General features: G+C 50.3%; 1 protein-coding gene and 1 non-coding gene across 5 annotated transcripts in view; one reads left to right on the plus strand and one right to left on the minus strand.

The window, feature by feature from the left end:
* Window positions 1-16,694, minus strand: part of POLE (DNA polymerase epsilon, catalytic subunit) — a 55,778-nt gene that overhangs the window by 28,189 nt on the left and 10,895 nt on the right. For 3 of the 4 annotated variants that reach the window (XM_060122063.1, XM_060122066.1, XM_060122065.1), the window contains exons 10-24: window positions 16,515-16,625; window positions 16,155-16,240; window positions 15,858-15,977; window positions 14,257-14,389; window positions 14,050-14,163; window positions 13,727-13,939; window positions 13,346-13,453; window positions 9,004-9,132; window positions 8,827-8,929; window positions 8,589-8,735; window positions 8,034-8,179; window positions 4,176-4,324; window positions 3,031-3,123; window positions 2,643-2,787; window positions 254-411 (exon numbers count right to left, since the gene is read on the minus strand). In XM_060122063.1, the coding sequence (XP_059978046.1) occupies window positions 254-411; window positions 2,643-2,787; window positions 3,031-3,123; window positions 4,176-4,324; window positions 8,034-8,179; window positions 8,589-8,735; window positions 8,827-8,929; window positions 9,004-9,132; window positions 13,346-13,453; window positions 13,727-13,939; window positions 14,050-14,163; window positions 14,257-14,389; window positions 15,858-15,977; window positions 16,155-16,240; window positions 16,515-16,625 (1,955 nt within the window). The remainder of the gene's footprint in view (window positions 1-253; window positions 412-2,642; window positions 2,788-3,030; window positions 3,124-4,175; window positions 4,325-8,033; window positions 8,180-8,588; window positions 8,736-8,826; window positions 8,930-9,003; window positions 9,133-13,345; window positions 13,454-13,726; window positions 13,940-14,049; window positions 14,164-14,256; window positions 14,390-15,857; window positions 15,978-16,154; window positions 16,241-16,514; window positions 16,626-16,694) is intronic. The other variant, XM_060122064.1, reaches the window with a different exon arrangement.
* TRNAW-CCA (transfer RNA tryptophan (anticodon CCA)) lies at window positions 6,358-6,430 on the plus strand. The gene has a single exon. It is a non-coding gene; the product is annotated as a tRNA-Trp (tRNA).

Here is a 16,694-nt window from a genome sequence, read left to right on the forward strand (position 1 = left end):
CATCCTGAGGTTTATGCTTCTCCAAACTAAAAATGACTTAAGGGCCTGCCATCTGTAGAACCAGAATATAACAGGTGGAGAACAGAGTTGGTAGCATCAGTGTCGAGAACAGCTTTCCAAATTGAATCAAAAAGGCCAAAAAACTAGAACTGAGGTCTGTTCCCATCCTGGCTCCTGGTCCACTTCCTGGAGGAGTTGTTAAACCTAGTCTATCCATTTCCTTTCCTAAGCATAAAGTCTGTGGGATTCCTACCTCTTCTTCAGTTTCTTGCCTTCTTCCTTGGAGGCTGGAAGGATCATGGCAAGGTAGGGTCCGTCAACCTCAAAAAAGATGCTGTTCTCTGAGCGGGAGACATAGGTGAGCGAGGAAGGCTCAGCCAGCTCCTGGTACTGCTCATTGGTGAAGCCTTCCTGCACAGCAAGAATGAAGAGGGGCTCAGCCTCACTTGTGATCGTCCAAACCTGGAAACCACCAGCTGCCCTCCAAGGGGTGGACAGATCAGCCAAGAGCTGGGGCTCTTCCATACAATGGACACCACTTGGCAAGAGAAAGGGATCAAGTTCTGACACGTGTCCAACGTGGATAAAATGAAGTGCATCCTGCTTGGTCCAGAAAGTCACACGCATGTTTCCTTTCATAGGACACGCTGGAAAAGGCAAAACTATCACACAAAGGACATGCTGGGGAGCCAGGCTTGGGTGTAAGGAGAAGGGCTGACAACAAAGGGGCAGCACCCAGGAACCTCTGGGGTAGTGGGCTATTCTGTGTTGCGCTGTGGTGGTGGACACACACCTCTATGTGTGAATCAAAACCCACAGAACCTCACCCTGTAAAAAGTGAATTTTACTGTAGGCAAATTAAAAAACATTCAACCAGGATCTAGGGTGACCCCAAGAGAGCCTGCAGACTGGGACAAACGAGCTTAACTTCATTATCGCTGCATGACAGAACCCTGCCAGAGGGCTGGCTTAAGAAACTCTGGCAAACCTTGTGTTGCCTGGGTGGTGTAAGACTAAAGATAAAACGCTCGACTGCAGCTGGTGAGCTTACTGCTCACAGACACATGGTTCTGAACCTATTTTACACAAATACTAGGGTTGAACAAATAAATAAATACATTAGGAAAACTAGAAACAGGAGAAAGAAGTTACTAATAAGGAAAAGAGAATAGATTGGAGCTGGATATATCAATAGACTCAGATTATATATTTAAATATATATGCAGATAAAGAGAGAAATAAACGTACATTCATGTGTGCAGGGTTATTATACACACACACATTTCCTAGCCAATCTGCTGTGAGCAGCAGTGACACCTCAGACCCCATCTCGGTTTCTAACACCACCCTCCAATAAAAGGAAGCCAGGCTCCTTGGGGAAGTGGCTGATTCCAGGGTGGGACAGGGGAAATACAAGATGAGGCTGGAGTGTCTTGTAGTCCCAGGAAGTAAGAAAGTACTCCAAAAAAAGCCAAACCCAAACCCCAGAATGGGCCATGTCTCAAGGACACGCGGGTGAATATGGAGGAGCCCCCAGCGGCCAAAGGGGAACAAGCTGAGTAACAAAACATGCCAGGACAGAACTGGGTTGTGGCCCAACAGAACAAACATGCGCAAACCCACACCGACCTAACAAATGACTCAATAAAGAGACAAGCAAGGGAGTAAGTGGGAGGGAAGGGTGGCAGCTCTTCCTTACAGAAGGTTCCGATGAATAATTTTCAAGGAATGAGGGAACTAGAGTCGCCTTGGGCAGAGTGATGCCTGCTGTAACCACTGCTGAGACCACTGCTAGCGCTAAAACCAGGGGGCGAAGGTTCCAAGCGAAACGGCACATCTGCAGAATCTCGAAAGTATCTCCTCCACTGTCTTTACTAATTACAGTGGTGGCTTTGCTATGTGGCCAGACTCTGCCACTCCTCCTGGGAGTGTGGACTCACTGGCTCACTCCAATAACGCGACACTGGGAAGCCAGCAGGCAGCGGGAGTGCAGGTCCCAACACCATGCCCTGACAGAATGCTAACACGGGGCATGTACTCTGGAGTGTTCCTCCAAAAACCCCAAATAACTTCAGTCTAATAACAAACAACAACAGACAAATTCAAATTAAGGCTCAGTTAGCAAAGCACCTGACCAGTATCGAAGTGTCCTGGTCATAACAGACCAGAGAGACCAAGGGGCTGCCAGGCTGGAGGGGACTAAGGAGACAGGACGCCCAAACGCAGTGCACAAAAAGTGGGGAATCCAAATACAGCTGTAGTTGAGTTACGGTGTGGTGCCAAGGTGACTTCTTAATTCTGACAATTACACTGCAGTTTATAAAAGATCTTACTTAACATTAAGGGAAGCAGGCTGAAGGATATACAGAAATTCTCTATTCTATTTTTGCATTTTTTCTGTAAGTCTGGGTATTACGCTGAAGGCGAATGTAGACTCAGGTAACTTTTGAGCATAGCGTTTTCTGGACAGATGCTCAGGCTAGAGAAAAACAATCTGAACGTTGGAGACAGGGAGGCCTGAAGTCAGGATGGGAGCATGTCAGTGACAGCCAGCCCAGCCCCCTTTCCCAAATCCCCGTCAGAGCAGTGGCACGAGGAAGCCAAGCCCAGACGGTAGCCCCCTACTGGAGACGCAGGCTCACCTTGACCATGATGTTTAACATAGCCCCAGGGTAGGAGATGGTCACCTTGGGCTTTTTCACACTGGTCGTCTTGATGACAAAGTTTTCCGGGAAGCTGTTGGGCAGGACACACCATATTCCATCTGTGTCCAGCTCTAAGGGCCTCCTTCAGGGAAACAGAGAAATGAGACCACATGGATGGTGGACATCGACGCCTACAGAGCAAGAACCCCCTTGTCAAGTCCTTACGGTGGACAAGGCTCCCCCGGTCGTGAACCCACAGAACGAAACACCTGCCCCTCTCCAGCTCTATCTTCATCAACCTGTCCCTTCTCTCCCCCAGCCATCCGGCCTCCCCACCAGGCCGCAGCCCACCCAGCCTCAGCAGCTGACCAGGTGCAGCACTCACCCAATCTGCTCAATCAGCTCCCGTGCCTGGGTGATAATGTTGGCCCCCGTGAAGCAGACGATGCCAGCCATCTCCATGGAGTACCAGCGGGCCCTGGGAGGGACAGTCACAGCAGAGGGGGTGGGAGGGGCTCCCTCTAGAGGGTCATTAGAGTTGGGGCTGGGAGGAGGGGACATCTGAAGCAAGGAAGAACTAAGGCTGAATTTAGCTCTGTGCTGAGGACACTCCTCTGTTCCTACTTCAAGGTGCAGGGCTCCGCTCAGGAAAGTTCTGGAAGGATGCCACATGCTGCCACTGCAACAGCTCACAACCTCAGTTCAGCAGGACTCTCAATACCAGCCAGATGGCCGTGTGTCCCTGAGTCCCCTCCCACTCTCCCCAGCACCGTCTCACGCCTCCTCCGTTTTCCCAAAGCCCACTCTCATCCCCTGACTTCTCAGGGAAAACACCAGCCCACCTGGCTCAGTGTTCACACCGGGTCTCAGAGGTGTCAAGCGACCTGAGGCCAGGCCCTCCTGCCCCAGGGAACTCTGCTCCGGTTCTAGCCCTGCTCTCAGCCCCTCCCTCTCTGCCATTAAAAAGCAGCAACAGAGAATCAAGGCCTCTCCCCCTCAGACCAGTCCCTGGCCCCATCACCACCTTTCCCCTTCTCCAGGCCACCATGCCGACCCTCCCAGTCTCCAACCACAGGGGCTAGGCCTCACCTTCGATCACCTGCTCTCCCGAGGCCCCCACCCACCTGGCTGTCGGTCCAATGGACACAGGCCCCACCTTGCCTCATCTCCCTTTGGCCTCTGATCACGGGCACAGTCTCTATGGGGCTTTAGGACACCCGGCCCTGGCTTTCTCGACTTCTCAGAAGGCTTTATTTACACCCCTCACTGGTCGTATGCCAGAAACTACCACACCGCTGTCTGCAGCCCAGGATGCTCAGAAGAACACGCCCAGCAGTACTGACCCCGCTGATGCCCAGGACCCTCTGAGCCAGCGTGACCTCCACCCCTACCCAACCTGCTCTGCCACATTCCTTGAACTGGGGCCCTGCCTCTCCCCTCTCACTCGTGCCCATGGGCCCCACGCATCTCAGCTCCTCCCTTCGTCCACTAGCCCCACCGGCCCCACCAGGCACCCGGGCAGGAGCCTACCCCTTGCGCATGACGTAGCCGTAGAAGGAGTTGAGGATGCACTTGTGAGCCAGCTGCAGGGAGTCGTACAGGACCTCCATGTTCCTGCAGCGCTTTGCTTCCGCTGCCTCTCCCACCTCCACCGCCGCAGATAGCTTCTTTCTCCACACCTGAGACCCACACAAGGTGATCATCCCCCACTCTTCCAGCTCACATTCTCTATGGCCAGTGGCCCAAGGTTTACTATGTTGCAAATTTCCAGTCTATAGGAAACTTGAAAAAAAGCAGAGTGAAGACCATATGCAAGAGGGGCCACTGTTGATATTCTGTGCCATATTTCCTTTATTCCATTCTCTCTCTCTCTCTCTCTCTCGGCACAAACAATGGGAAGATGTAGCTCTCATGACCAGAGCCCCCTAAATACCTAAGCATACAACTTCCAGGAACAAGCACACTCTCCCACAGAACCTCAATACTGCTATCACACCCGAGAAACTTAACACGGAAACAACATCAACTTGTTCCTCACAGGGTCAGCACGCTTGGTTCTCACCAATCCGGAATCACCTTCAATCTAGAACTGCCCCATGTAAGACAGATATCCTGAAAGGAGTGCTGAACACAAAGGAATATATTGATATTACATTTTTATTTCTTGTGAGACTATGGCCTAGGAGAAAATACTCTATGACAGCAACAACTCACTTGGACACCTCAGACGTGGGGCAACTTCAGCCTCCTGGGACAGAACCCAGAACCCGGCAGCTACCTGGAGAAGGGGATGAAATCCACGCCTGAAGACCAGTGACAGAGGCAGGGGTTTCGCTCCACTAGAGGCCCAGGGGCTCCCAGTCCAAGTCCTGTCATTCCATTTACTCTCTTATTAATAGACTGGACAAGCTGAGTGACAGGGTCTCTCAAACTACGTAACTCACAAACCACTGACTGAAAGCAAAGTGCACGTCATTAGAGGCAACATCTTAGAATAACAATTTACTCCTTAGCCAATACTTATGAACACGCAACTGTTTACCAGACACTAGACCAAGCGGTGGAAGATGGACACCGCAACGCTAACCAGGACCGTGTGCTACTGTAATTGGTTGCAAAGGAAATGTTCTCATCACTGTGGTGGTGGTTACACAGCTGTATGCATTTGTCAAAATCCATAGAACTGCCCACCTGAAAGGGTCAGATTTATCCCACGTCAATGTTACCTCAATAAAGTAGACACAGCCACTAGGGACGGTGACAGACATGGACGCTCGGGGGCGTATGAACTCACTTCCTGCCCGAGCAGCATTTCTTTCCGTTTGCTAGGCTACATGCTGTCACAGTGGTCAAACACCGGACATTCTCCTTGCATCTCAGAACATTTCACCTTTACTCCCCCAGCTGATACCTTTTCAGTACCTAGAAGAATGTCGGGCACATAACAGGCACTCCGTAAACGTGCTGAGCGAATGAAAGGCTTCCCAGGATTTGTATCACACGGGAAGACATCAGGCTGTTAGTGCTGAGGGGGTGGGGAGGGGGCACGCAGGACTCCAGGAGCGCCCAGTGCCAGCCGGGGTCGGGGTGGGAGGCTCAACACGGTGACACCTGGCCCTCGTGTCAACACAGGCTGTACCTCCCGGGACGCTGAGCCTCAAGGAGGCCGACAGGCAGCTCAGCTCCCCCAGCTCAGCCCCAGCAGCTGTGAGGCTGGCGTTTGGCAGCTTAGCTCCCCCTGCTCCATCGAAATGAAGCGAGTCTCAGCTAACAGGAAGTGTGGGGGGCCGGCGACACCGCACTGCCAAGCTTCCGCGATGCGAATGGCCGTCCTGAGGTACCCTAGAACAAGAAGCCAGGCCCATCTGTGTCTTATTAACTAGGGAAACAAGAGCTACTCAGGAGGTCCCTAGTAAGAGCAACTGATAAAGAAATGCAAAGAAGGTCATAAATATTTCAGCAAATTCCCCGTCCAATGTGAGAAGAAATTCTTTTAAAGGTCTGGTATTTAAAGAACAAAAAAAATTAAGAAATTTATTGAGTGCCTACTATGTGCCAGGTAATATGTTAGACTCTAAAGAACAAGACAGTCACTACACTTTCGGCACTCTGAGGAGGCAGACAGATGAACAAGTAACTCAATAGTTTAATTAAAATAAAGTGAGAAGGTATGGTGGTTCCTCAAAAGATTAAAAATACAATTACCGGGACTTCCCTGGTGGTCCAGTGGTTAAGACTCCGCACTCCAAACGCAGGGGGCCCAGGTTCGATCCCTGGTCAGGGAACTAGATCCCACACGCATGCCGCAACTAAGGAGCCAGCGGGCCTCAATTAAGACCCAGCACAACCAAATAAATTAATTAAAAATTTAGAAGTAGGGCTTCCCTGGTGGTGCAGTAGTTGAGAATCTGCCTGCCAATGCAAGGGACACGGGTTTGAGCCCTGGTCTGGGAAGATCCCACATGCCACGGAGCAACTGGGCCCGTGAGCCACAACTACTGAGCCTGCGCGTCTGGAGCCTGTGCTCCGCAACGATAGAGGCCGCGATAGTGAGAGGGCCATGCACCGCGATGAAGAGTGGCCCCCGCTCGCCACAACTAGAGAAAGCCCTCACACAGAAACGAAGACCCAACACAGCCAAAAATAATAAATTAATTAATTTAAAAAAGAAAAAAGAGTTCTGAAACTCTTATTAAATATTTTTTAAAAAATTTTAAAGTAAAATAAAATTTTTCTCCTTTAAGAAAAAAAATACAATTACCATACGATTCAGCAATTCCACTTCCGGATATATACCCAAAAGAACTGCAAGCAGGATCTCAAAGAGATGCCTGTACACCATGGGTGAATAATTCACAGCAGAAATATTCACAATACCCAAAACATGGAAGCAACCCAACTGTCCACCGATGGATGACTGGATAAACAAAATGTGTTATGTCCATACAATGGAATATTATTCAGCCTTAAAAAGGAAATTCTGACATAAGCTACAACATGAATGAACCTTGACAACATTAGGCTAAGAGAAATAACCTAGTCACAGAAGGACAAATCCTGTGGGACTCCACTTATATGAGGTCCCTAGAGTGACCAAAGTCCACAGAAGGTACAGAATGGAGGGTTATTGTTAAGGTAGAACAGAGTTTCGTTTTTGCAAGATGAAGAGTTCTGGAGAGGGATGGTGGTGATACCTGCACAACAATGTGCATTTGCTTAATGCCACTGAACTGTACACTTAAAAATGTTAGATTTCATGTTGTGTATATTTTATCATAATAAAAAGCCAAAAAAGTTAAAAATGATAATAAAGCACAATGATGACAGTCTATCAAGGCAGGGTGGGATGTGAAGACTCACTGAGTCTAGCAGTGAAGGAAGGTCTCTCAGAAAAAAATGATTTGCTTAAATAGAACACAATTATTTGTTGATATTACAACTGAGGTATTGCTATGTATTTCTATGTATTTCCCTTAATCCTAATCCTAATCCTGGATCAAACATGTCAGTAAAAACACCCCCCTCACTCCTCCTGGTCAGAGGTTGGCAAAGTAAAGGGCCACATGGTGTGTACTGTACACATGCAGGCCTCAGTTTCTGCTGCGGGCAAATGCAGCTCAGTTCCAATAAAACTTTATTTATAAAAATGACTGGCCCAGCCATAGTCTGCTGACCCACTGCTCTAGATAATTACTTTAAAAGCAATCATTCAGAATAGTTGCGAGGCCCCAGGCCCTTAATTCTTCAAAGTTAAGAACAACTGCACATTTATTGTCTGAATGCAGGTACCAGCCCAGAGGTGGGGAGTAACACATCCAGACAGCGCCAAGCAAGGATTTTCACCTCAGAAACTAGACTCTGTTCCGACCTCACAAAGGTCAGCCTCACCTTGTGGAGACCTTTGAACTCGTAGCGCCTGTCCCGAAAGGCACGCACTGTGTCCACATAGAAGGAGTTCTCCCGCTGGCAGATGGTGGTAAGACGTTCTTCCACCTTGGTCACGTGGATTTTCTTGTATGCCTTCCGGCAGTAATCTGAGGCACAATTGAGAGTAGGGGGCACGTGAGACTCCACACAGCAGACAGGCCTCCTGGACACAGCCAAGAAAGCTAGGCAATGGATGCCAACAAACGTGGCTTTTTAGGTTAATGCAAAGGAGCAGAAAACTCAGAAAGACGTGCTAGCGAAGCATATCAAAGAAACGGCAGCCCCGTATGAACGGACCAAACACATGAAGACCACAGGGAGGGTTTGGTAGCTGAACACGCACCGAAGGATAAATGACAAAAAGAAGCCTATAGGAAGAACTAGTTCCCAGTGGTCTCATCTAGTGCAACAACTGGTTCGACTGACCTCAAGGGGTGACACACCAACACAGCCCAACGAAGACTCAAGTCAGAGAAAACGCAGTCTGTGGAGATGCGCGCTGTCCCAACTGCTCACCTGCCAGCCTCCGCTTCTCGTATTTAGCCTGCTCCTCGCGGGACAGCTCGTGAAAGGCCCGGGCTGGGCCCTCTGGGGTCAAGGGAGGGAACTTCTCTGACTCCAGCTGGTGCTGGATCCGATGATACTCGCTGCGACTGGCTGGCACTGGGAGGGGTGATGGGAAGAGAGTGTGTGATAGAGACCTAGCCCCTGCTGGGCTCCCTGCTGAGCAGCACCACCCAGGGCGGACACTCACTGAACTCGCCCCTCCACTGCCAGGCCATCTTCCTCTGGCAGTTTGCTCCAGGCTTGTTGAAGTCACAGGCAGCACAGGTGGCCTCATCCACCATGGCAGAGGGCTGTGAGGGGACAGGAAGGGAGCAATTTGGGTTTGGGCAAAAGAGCTTGATTCTGATGTGAGAATCTCTCTCACCTGCAGGCGGTTCGTCAAGATGATGTTGGGGTACATGGCCCCCACGTCCAGGTGGTAGATAAGGGGACACTCAATTCGGTTAGGAACATCTTTCAGGGAGGTGAGCTTGGCCTTAATCTGATCACACACCTACAGAGAAAGGGGAAAGAAGTGGAGGCTGGCGACCAAGACGAAAACTTGGAGACTGTACAGAGTGACAGAGAAAGCACCATGGGTTGCAGACGGACGACAGATGACAGGCACCAACACCAGGCCCTGGATGTGCAGGGGACTTGCAAGAAAAGACAGGACAGCATCACGGGAAGCAGCAGCCTCCACCCCAAAGAACTCTGGGGTTCGGGAGAAAAGTGCAGAGTCTGTGGCCTCACATGGCACGGCCCATCTGCTAGCAAGTAGGGGACCCAGCTAGATTATCAAGAGCCACACTTCCTGGGTGCCCCGAGTGCCCCCATGGTGCAGGTATGTGACACAACATCAACATCCCAGCCATCCCTCATCTGATGGATGAGAAGTTTTAAGAGGTGAGTATGGGCTCAAGAACGGGCCCTCTTAGACCAAACACCTGCTCTGAACTGTGATGCTAGACTGTTTCCAGCATTACTTTATAAACCAATGAATCAGATTCTGTTTCCAGCCAAGGCTATTAGCTTAAAAACCCTCCTAATGCCAAACACCTAGAAATCCTAAATGAAATGTGAAAAATATCCCTGTAAATGCAGTTCTGAGCTTCTAAGTCATCCCCAGAGAACAAAAGTGATGAGCAGACTCAAAACCAGAGCAGTGAGTTGACTCAATGGGTGCCTGGCAGGGCCGGGCCCTGTGTTGGGGTCCCCAAGACCATCCCCAGGTTTGGTGACTCACAGGGAAAAGACACAGAGCTCAATCAGCAAAGGAAAAAGGCGCTTGGGGAGAGCCCAGGCTCAAGCTTGGATGAGCTGAATTCTTCCAGCATCAAGCCATGACAACACATGAGAAGCGCTGTCTCCCAGAGAAGCTCGTGGAGACCCACTGCCCAGGGTTCTTACTGGGGGCCGTTCACGTAGGCAGCTCTGCCTGCATGGACCAAAACCCGGAATCCCAGAAGGAAAGCAGGTGCTCACACAGACCACCTTGTTTGCACAAGCAACTGAGCTTCCGTGCGGCCTTCCTATCAGAGGGAAGCGAGAAACCTGCTGGAACCCGAGTTCCCAGACGCCAAGGGCAGCCGAGCAGCAGGCCTTTCCGAGGTCAGTGGCCTCAGGCCTGTGCTGTGAGCTCTTTCCTTCACACTTCTCATGCCTCCTCAGGGAGGGGCAGGCTACACACAACAGGGAGACAAAACACAGAGCCCCAAATAAAGGCAGGACTCTCAAAGGCCACCTCCATAAAAGAATAAACTAGAACAAGTCTGCTCACCAAAACCATGTGCATTCTGGGCTCTGGGCAAAGAAAGCATCTTCCCTGAGCATCTGTCATCACGGGTGCTAAGAGGTCTGTGATTTGCATTAAACTCTCCACTAAGACTGAGACCCTCCAGCCAAGGAACCAGATAAGAAGGGACATCAGGCCTGTGTCACTTTTGTGGAACCAGGAAGAAACTGTAAAATTACCTGACAGTCCTCCTACTGAAGAGGAATTCACATTCCAAAACTGCTGAGCATGGGGAAAAAACACCCACCGTGACTGAGAGAAGACACAGTGGGAGGAGACCCCTGAGAACGTCAGAGAAGTAACCTCCTGGAGTAAACATGCTAAAATGAGGCTAATTAAAGACAATAAAGACCAAAAATCTAAAACACAGGAAGAGAAACAACAAAGACCTACTGTATAGCACAGGGAATTATATTCAATATCCTGTAATAACCTATAATTGGAAAGAATATGAAAAAAAATATATATATATAGGGAATTCCCTGGCAGTCCAGTGGTTAGGACTCTGCACCTCTACTGCAAGGGCATGGGTTCAATCCCTGGTTGGGGAACTAAGATCCTGCAAGCCACGCGGCACAGGCAAAAAAAAAAAAAAAAGAATATATGCATATGTATGTACATACGTATGCGTATGTGTGTATATATATATATATATGTATATATATAACTGAATCACACTGCTGTACACCTGAAACATAAATCACTATACTTCAAAAAAAAATTAAAATTAGAAAATAAATAAAACAGCAAGAGAAAAAGTCCACTTTAAAGAAATAAAGCACATTTGAAAAAGAACCAATAGAGCTTCTAGAAATAAAAATATTGTCCTAAAAAACAAAAACAGTCACTGAAACTATAAAAGGCTAAACAGGCTCTGATAGCCGCGTATTTTTGTTTTATTTTTATTCACTCCCCAAATGTAACACCTAGTTAAACCAGAACATTAGGTATGTACTTATTTGATCCAAAATGTATATGCAGCACTAAAATTTGAGAACTACTGTATTTAGGAGTTATCTAACACTCATTAGATAACTTAATTGAATACACTGGCATTCTTAGACAAGCTGGCTAAAAAAAAAAAACCTTTAGATCTGGGGTCGGCAAACCTCTGTGAAGGGCCAGATAATAAATACTTCAGGTTTTGTGGCCACAATCTATCACATATTTTTTTACAACATTTAAAAAATATGAAAACCATTCTTAGCTTGCTGACTGTACAAAAACAGGCCTTATGGGCTATAGTTTGCCAATCTCTAGACATTCAAGTATAAACTGGAAAACATCTAAATTATGCAAAAATTAACCAGAAGAAAAACATCAATCAGAAGGGTAGCCATATTTTATGAAATACATTAACTTTGGTAAAGTCACATTAGAAAATCACTTGAATGCAAAATTGACCTTAGTATTAAAAAATTCCTTAAAACCCTCCAAAGAAGTCAAACTCAAGCTAGTAAGGAAAAAATGACTAAAAGGAACATCTATCAAGTAGAACAGGAAATACCAGAAACGTAATACTTATTGTTTCTAACTGAATCTCAGGCAAATGAGCCATTTGGAGAACAATCCCCCATCCATCTCTGTGCTAAGGCAAGGTCTGAAATGCTACTCTGGAGGGAAGATGAAGACGACCCAAACAAGGGGCGGAAGGCTGGGATGACAGGGGATGACACCTGGACAGGCCAGACGTCGCTGTGAGCCCCCAGCTGACACCTCCCACCAGCTGTCATCATACCACTGCCCGGATGATCACTCAGGAACAAAAAGGTGAACCTGCTGCCCTTCCCCTAAAGACCCTGGGCCACCCTATAGAGAAGTTTCAGGGACTTTGGAGACAGCTACTAAGACATACTACTTGTCACCTAGAAAGAGTTCACATCCAGATTCACTAAGGTGTCTGGAGTCCCTCCAGTTAGCATACCTTAAGCCTCACTCCTCACTCATTTCATTGGTTCTTGGACGTGAAAGTAGTATCTTTTGGGAACTCGCTGGTGGTCCAGTGGTTAGGACCCAGTGCTCTCACTGCCAGGGGCCTGGGTTTGACCCCTGGTCGTCTGGGAACTAAGATCCCACCTGCTGCGCCCACACCCACACCAACCCCTCAAAAAAGAAAGTAGTAACTTTGTTCCTTTCAAGTTGTTCTTTAACTCCTATTTGTTACTCAGCCTAGACTCCCTTCTCAGGTTGGTTCACAGAGAGTTCCCAAAGTACATGACAGCTGCAGCTGACAAGAGCTGCACAGTACTTCATAGTTTGCAGAGCATGTGCACACGTTCTTGTTTGAATTTTGCCTGGTGAATCTGTTATAAGGCGTTTCTTGAAATCAATCCTAGAAATGGTAAGAACTGCAAAGTACTAAAGTAGCTGAATATGTTAAAGTGGTGAGCAGGACCTGACAGAGACCCAAGATGTGCCGCATCCAAAGGAACAGGACAGCGAAGTGGGAGGCGCCTGGGGCCTCCAGTCATGTGACACGCTTTACATATGGCATTTTCTAACCATTATGGGATGGACTTTACGGTCACTATATTCTGCCCTGTAATTTGTAGGAACCCCTACCATCATTTTTTAAAGTCTCTTGACAATAAAAAGTTAAAATCCCCCAATGGCCCCTCACTGCCTACAAAATACAGTTCAGGTAAACGGGCACGAAACCCTTCACTTGCCTTCCTCTCTCCCACATCCACCACTTTGTCCCGAAAGCCTTCGCCATCTCTGTGAAATTCTCCCACCTCACCAAATCGAGTCACTCACTGCGAGCACCACGCTCTCCTGTCCCAACTAGACCAGACCAGGCCCCGTGTCCTCTGTCTCGGCGCCCAAGCGCCACCACACAATAGGTGCACAATAAACATGCCGATGAAAGAAGCCAATGTGCAAGGCGAGACGTGTAAGCGGACTGTCCCCCCTCCAGCCCCCCGTGCGTCACCTCTTGGAAGTTGGTGACCTGCTCCATGGGCACCTTCTCCTCTTCCTCAATGGCGTGACGCATGGTCTTCTCCACCCGCTGCAGCAGGAAGTCAAAGGCAGCAGGATTCTAACACAAACAACCAAGAGAGGACATGAGTAAGAGAGGAAAATGCCCTCGCACCAAGTAACCTGCCTCAGGTGGGACGCTACAAAGAGAATGCTCCAGGAGCCAAGTGCTCGCCCTACAGCACCCTAAAGGGCAGGCCAGACAAAGGACGGCTGGCAAGGGGCCCAAGGGGCAAGGGCTTTATTTCAGCCCTTGTGGGCTGGGTCCTTCCTGGGTCCGCCCACAGCACTGGCGGGAAGAGGCCCAGCTTCAGGAGCCTCAGGTGGGGCGCACCATCCGGAACCGGCAGGGGATATCGCTGCGGAACACGCCCGACTCCAGGGCTTCCACGTGGCCACCCACGTAGGTCTCGGCATCCAGCACGTGGCCATCATCTGTCAGCTTGCTGAACTCTGGCTCCTGCTTGTTGGGGAAGACGATGTTGGCGTGGAAGGCCTGTACCATCAGCAAGGCCTCACACAGCGTCCCGGAGCCCTTCCGCAGCACCTACGGGGGAAACACCAGGCTTTAAGCCAAACACCAAACTCCAACGGCTGCGTCCGCATCAGCTGCCTGGGACCACCCCTGGCAGGCAGCGGGCCAGGAGAGGCACTGACCTCATCGGGCTCCATGGGGATAATGGTGCACAGGGCGAATATAAAGGGGTGGACGTACTTCATGTACAGGTAGTATGTGGCCACTGCGTCTGACACCGAGTAGGTGGCCAGCGTCTAAGGAGAGAATATCAGAGAGTAAGGTCAATGAGGCGCCCAGCAGGCCACCACCGCCAGCCGAAGGGCGACTCAGCGAGGCAGGGCACGTGCCTGGGGCTGCTCAGTGGCCATCCGGCACATGTCCTCGGGGTCCAGCTCCACGGGGTCATAGCCCAGCTTGGCTTTGGCAGCTGCTTTGAGGTTGTGGCTGCCCACGGGAAGGTAACTGTCCCTCTTCACCCACCTGGGAATGAGAAAGAGCAAAAGGCAGAAATGATTCTGAGACGAAGCCCAGGAACCTGTGAGAGGCTGCAAAGCCGGACACACCACAGGAAGATGCAGGGTCCTGATGGGCACCCAAAGATCTCCAAGGCGTCACGTGGTGCAGGTCCCTTGTAAAAAGCTTTCACCCGGATCCAGTCAATTTCACAGACAAACCCACCAACAAGGAGATGCCAGAGCCAGTCCTTCCAGCCCCACGGCCTTCCTCTCAGCCTCACAGAGAAACGCAAAGGGGGGCAGGCAGGAACCTGCGCCCTCTGGCGTTCTGGATCCCTCCACGGCTTGTCCCCTCTACAGCCAGGCTCTGCCCTGCTCTCCCCGCCCCTCACACCCTGTCGTCAAACTCTCCTCATCCTCTTGCACCATCCCTTTAGCACAGAAACACTCCAGGCCACCTCGCGCCCATCTCCACCTCTTCCCCCATGACACACACTGTTGTCTCTCTAGGACCCACATCTTCTTACTGGCAGCATCCAATCTCACCTTCCTTGGCCTCTCTGCCCTGTGGGCCGTCCTCTCCCTCAGAAATGCCCCACTGGGGCCTCCATGGCGCTGCTGCCTCCACTGAGGGTGCCCGCTTCTCTTTTACTTCTCTTCTTGAGAATCTATCAACTATCACTTTTTTTTTTTTTTTTTTTTTTTTTACCACATCACAGTGCCCCACAGTCTCCAGGCCCTCCACGTGGGTAGGGCTCCCAGGCCTGCTGCTACTCGGAACCCGAGCCCTGTTCTATTCCCCCATAAGCCCACCCCAAGCCCTGAGAACCAGAGTTCGCCATGCCTCCTGCACCTGTCCCCAAATCTAGAGATCCCCAAGTCCTCGGCTCTCAAATATCTCTAGTCCAGCCCTCTTCACTCCTGTGCACGTTATGACCCAGCCTGCCCCTTCAATCCACGTGCCGTAACACCAGGGCTAAAGAGAAAACGCATCAATGGCTCCCCATGACCACCAAGATAAAAACCCCTCCCCATCAGGCACAGAAAGCCCACGAGACCTCCTTCCACTCCAGCCTTGCCCCTCAGCACTCTGAGCCACTTTGCACACTTGTCCTCAGCCTGGACACCCCAGCCTGCCTGGACACCATGCACGAGCCTGACTACCACATCCCAACCTCGTGTGGGAAGCCAAGGCCCCTCCACGAGCTCCCATAGCACCGGGCCTCACTCTACCAGGTCTTTCTTTCTGGTCTGGTTTCCACACCCTGAGGACCAGTGCTCAGCATGTGTTTGCTGACTGAATGAAGGATGAACAAATGATGAAAGACACATCCCGGGACCTGGGCAGAGCCGGCAGCCGCTGTTCTCTCAGATGATGGGAGCTACTTCTTGTGGACAGGACCAGCGTGTGCGAGAAGGGAACCTTGGACCTCACTCACAGGAAGCCCTCATGAGACACTGTGACCAGCTGCCAGGTGAGCTGTGGGGCCTACCTGAGACAGTCCATGTGGATGCACTGGGGTGCTTTGTACTCCCCCTGGCTGTCCTTCTGGAACCCAACCTCCTGGTACATGCTCAGTCCATGGACCGCTGCTCTGGCCTCCACAAACGGCCTAATGATGAGAGGATGGACAAGCACATGGGGCAGTGAGTCTCTAATTCCTAAGAGACCGGGAAGACTGCCCCCAGGGGACGCCTCATGCGAACTCCTCTCAATCACAGTGCGGAGCCCACCCGCGCCACCCAGCGGTGCTCCTCCCCCCCCACCCCCCACCCCCGTTCTGACTCACCAGTCAAAAAAGTCCCCATTATAGGTGACCATGATGTTGGGTTTGGTCTCCTGGATGTGTTCGAACCATCTTTGGATTAGATGAACCTGAATTCAACAAATCTTAGCAGTCAGAGGGTTGCTTTTACTCTCCTTCAAGCGATTTCCAGGCAGCTCTCCAAAGCTGAGGAGCAGCAACCTCACGTGAGCCTGTTATTTCCAACCCAACAGGGCCTCCAGGTGAACGAGGACCAACCACTGGGGACTGAGTCCAGCTGCTGCTATGATTAGAGGAATGCTGAGGCCTAAGAAGGTCACCAGGCCTGCCTCCCCTTCCCACTCTACCCCAAACATCAGGCAGTTTCCCAAGTGACACCTCTACCTCATCAGGCGCATTGAAGACATAGAAGGGCCCTTCATATTCTGGCTTGGGGGTGAACTCGAAATCTTCTATATCTTCTGAGACGATCTCCCTGTTGGTGATGAGGTAGCCCTGGGAAGTTCATTAGCAGTCAGTATGAGTTAGAGACACAAAGCCAAAGACACACCTCTCACACGCAGC

Source organism: Lagenorhynchus albirostris, chromosome 14, assembly GCF_949774975.1.
Source record: "Lagenorhynchus albirostris chromosome 14, mLagAlb1.1, whole genome shotgun sequence".
In the NCBI taxonomy this organism is placed as follows: Eukaryota; Metazoa; Chordata; class Mammalia; order Artiodactyla; family Delphinidae; genus Lagenorhynchus; species Lagenorhynchus albirostris.